This window comes from Priapulus caudatus, unplaced genomic scaffold, assembly GCF_000485595.1.
Source record: "Priapulus caudatus unplaced genomic scaffold, Priapulus_caudatus-5.0.1 Scaffold699, whole genome shotgun sequence".
Lineage (NCBI taxonomy): Eukaryota > Metazoa > Priapulida > Priapulimorpha > Priapulimorphida > Priapulidae > Priapulus > Priapulus caudatus.
This window is the reverse complement of record NW_014577760.1, coordinates 61,364-64,353: the sequence shown is the minus strand read 5'-3', so window position 1 is coordinate 64,353 and position 2,990 is coordinate 61,364. Positions and strand designations below refer to the sequence as shown.

The 2,990-nt window shown below is 52.9% G+C and overlaps 1 protein-coding gene across 1 annotated transcript in view; it reads left to right on the top strand.

Annotated features, from left to right (window-relative positions):
- Positions 1-2,990, top strand: part of LOC106812912 (lissencephaly-1 homolog) — a 49,049-nt gene that overhangs the window by 41,138 nt on the left and 4,921 nt on the right. Inside the window, 4 exon segments of the mRNA XM_014816922.1 lie at positions 328-527; positions 965-1,096; positions 1,727-1,831; positions 2,182-2,338. Of these exon segments, the coding sequence (XP_014672408.1) occupies positions 328-527; positions 965-1,096; positions 1,727-1,831; positions 2,182-2,338 (594 nt within the window).

Sequence of the window (2,990 nt, the reverse complement as noted above, 5' to 3'; positions counted from 1 at the left end):
GGCTGGTAAGTCGATAAAGGTAGTGGCGCTGTAGGAGAGGGATCATTGCAGGTCAGGGGGGAGGGTCGCTGCGTGCGGTGACGAAAGGTATTCTGCGTCTGTAAAAGTAGGCGGCACCACTGCAATGCGTAGGTAGCAGTTGTTACCAGAACAGGGGGGCTTGGGCTGACTGGGATGTATGACGATAAGGTAGGGGCTCACAGGTCACGACCACAACGTGTCGTCGGTGCAGTTCATGCCTAGCCCCGACCTTTCATCAGTATTGTATCTCTATTGTACTGGGAATCCTTGCGGTATGTTGTTGAAGCGTCACTATATTCGTCACAGGTCACGACCACAACGTGTCGTCGGTGCAGTTCATGCCTAGCGGAGACTTCATCGTGTCGTCGAGCCGTGACAAGACGATCAAGATGTGGGAGCTGGCGACGGGCTACTGTGTGAAGACACTGACGGGACACAGGGAGTGGGTGCGCTGCGTGCGCGTCAACTCCGACGGCTCGCTACTCGCTAGCTGCTCCAACGACCAGGTGCGTTCCTGCCTCTGCCGCGCTCGCCCCCGGTTCGCGCGGCGTCGTCGTCAATTATTTATCCGGTGGTTGAAAGAATTGTAAATTGGCGAGCGAATTAATAATCGAATTGTTTCGGACGACGGGGGCGGTCGAGCGGATCGAGTTGTTTTTTCCTCTTGCGTGGCTGATGCTGAGCCGTTGCTGTAGCTCTACCCCGTATCTTAGCTGGGTGGGCCGCTAAGCAGTGCCGTTAGCATTACTAGGTGTGGTTCTACTGGGTTGTTGTATGTTATATTGGATCGTGTGGCCTGGGTCAACACTAGTGTGTGGTTCTACTGGACCGGCTTCGAACATTTTTATTAAAAAAATGTTGCCGCCTTGTTAGCGATGAACGTCTGCGGTACGCGTAATTTTCACAGAAAAACCGAACACTTTTTGATGTTTATTATTTACAGACCGTGCGCGTGTGGGTTGTGGCCACGAAGGACTGTAAGGTTGAGCTGAGAGAGCACGACCACGTTGTCGAGTGCGTCGAGTGGGCGCCGGAAGCCGCTAACAACGCCATCTGTGAGGGAGCGGGCACCGACGTAAGATTTGCTGAACGAAGATGAATTGGAGGCGGAAATTTTGGGGAGGGTCGCGCAAAGTTGCGAATCGTCGCTAGAGGTCTTGCGCGGAAAGTTAGTAAAAAATCGAGAAATAATTTATGTTTCGTGAAGAGATTTGAGGAGAATCAATTGTGCAGTCATTTGTTGGTGTTCCCTAGTTGATACGATCGTTGGGTGTTCGTGGCAAGAGCAAGGAACATACGTAGTCTGTCATGAGAAGTATATTTTTAGGTATTATTGGATTGGATGATAGGTTTATCTTATAACGAGTATAAAGCGAAACTGCAAATTCATTTGTGAAGAGGATTTAGTATATCGTCAGGCACTATTAAGTTACATTAAGTTATATCAAGTAAGAAGTTCATAGAATATTCATAATAGCAGCACCCTGAATACTGCTAAATGCTAATAGCGAACGCGTCAAGTTGAAAAGCAGTAGTCGCAGAGTACAGTGGAAAATATAACAGGACGATGCATGCACAAACGAGTTCCAGAAAAAATTCCCATCTACGCCATCACAAGGAATACGTGTGTATGCTGCGTGCGTTTGTGGCGCCATCTCTAGGAATACGCGTATAAATATACGTGTGTTTGTCGTGTCGTTTGCAGCCGAAGAAGGGGAGCAATCGCGCGGGACCGTTCCTCGCCTCCGGATCGCGAGACAAGAGCATCAAAATCTGGGACGTGAGCATCGGCGTCTGCGTGTTCTCCATGGTGAGTCATCCGTCGCGACCTCTTGACCTTCGACACGACCTTCGACACGACCTCGGCGCGAATCGTTAGTCCCCGAGCCGCGCTCGCCGATCGATCGACGTCGTGCGAATCGTAATAGCAGTGACGTGTTGTCACACAATACTTGTTTAGTGTGAGTGTGCTCTCACATAACGGTGAGGAGATGTGTTGTCACACAATATGTGTACATCACACACTAACAATGTCTCTCTCTCTCTCTGTGACGGATGTTCTATTCGATGACCTTCGCGAGGCTCGTGTACGACGGGCGATCGATGTGTCATCACATGTTAATGCCTCCTCTCTCTCTCTCTCTCTCTCGCTCGCCGCAGATCGGACACGACAATTGGGTGAGGGGCATCCGCTTCCACCCGGGCGGCAAGTACCTGCTTAGCGCGTCCGATGACAAGACGCTGCGGGTGTGGGACCTGAAGAACAAGCGCTGCAACAAGACCCTAGACGCTCACCAGCACTTCTGCACTTCTGTTGGTGAGTGGATGGTTCGTGTGCGCGCTCTCCTCTTCTACTGCGGCTGCTACTGCTGCTGCCGCTACTGCTGCTGCTGCCGCTACTGCGGCTGCTACTGCTGCTGCTACGCTGTGTGAATGACTCATCCGCGTACAGTAGCTAATGCAGTCACTGCCGCCGCCGTCGCAGTCCACTAGCTGTCTGAACGGCGAGCGTACAGCAACGTGACGTACCGTGTTCCAAATGGCGTGCCCATTTATTTTGTTCCAACGATGAACTTTCTTCACGGCCGTGTACCTGGGAGCTGAAAAAAAATTGCAGAGGGAGGGACGTGGGTGGGGCTGGCTGGGGGTGGTGGCCGAGGGTGGGATGCAGTTGGGGCTGGCCTAGGGGAACGCTGGTGGGGCTAACCGAGAAAGGGACGTGGATGGGGTCCTCCAGGAGCGGTAAGGGGGCGCCACCACCGAGGGGCCGGCGCGTACTCACGGCTTCTCCTCGTTTGTGTTCTCCGCAGCCGGCCGAGATCGACAAGAAGTATGGCGGACTGCTCGAGAAGAAGTGGACATCTGTCATCCGGCTACAGAAGAAGGTAGGTCGTCGCCGTCGCCGTGGCCGTGTGACGTCTCGCCACCGTCACAGCCCGGCAGTGTTAGCGTACACCTCTGTAGAACAT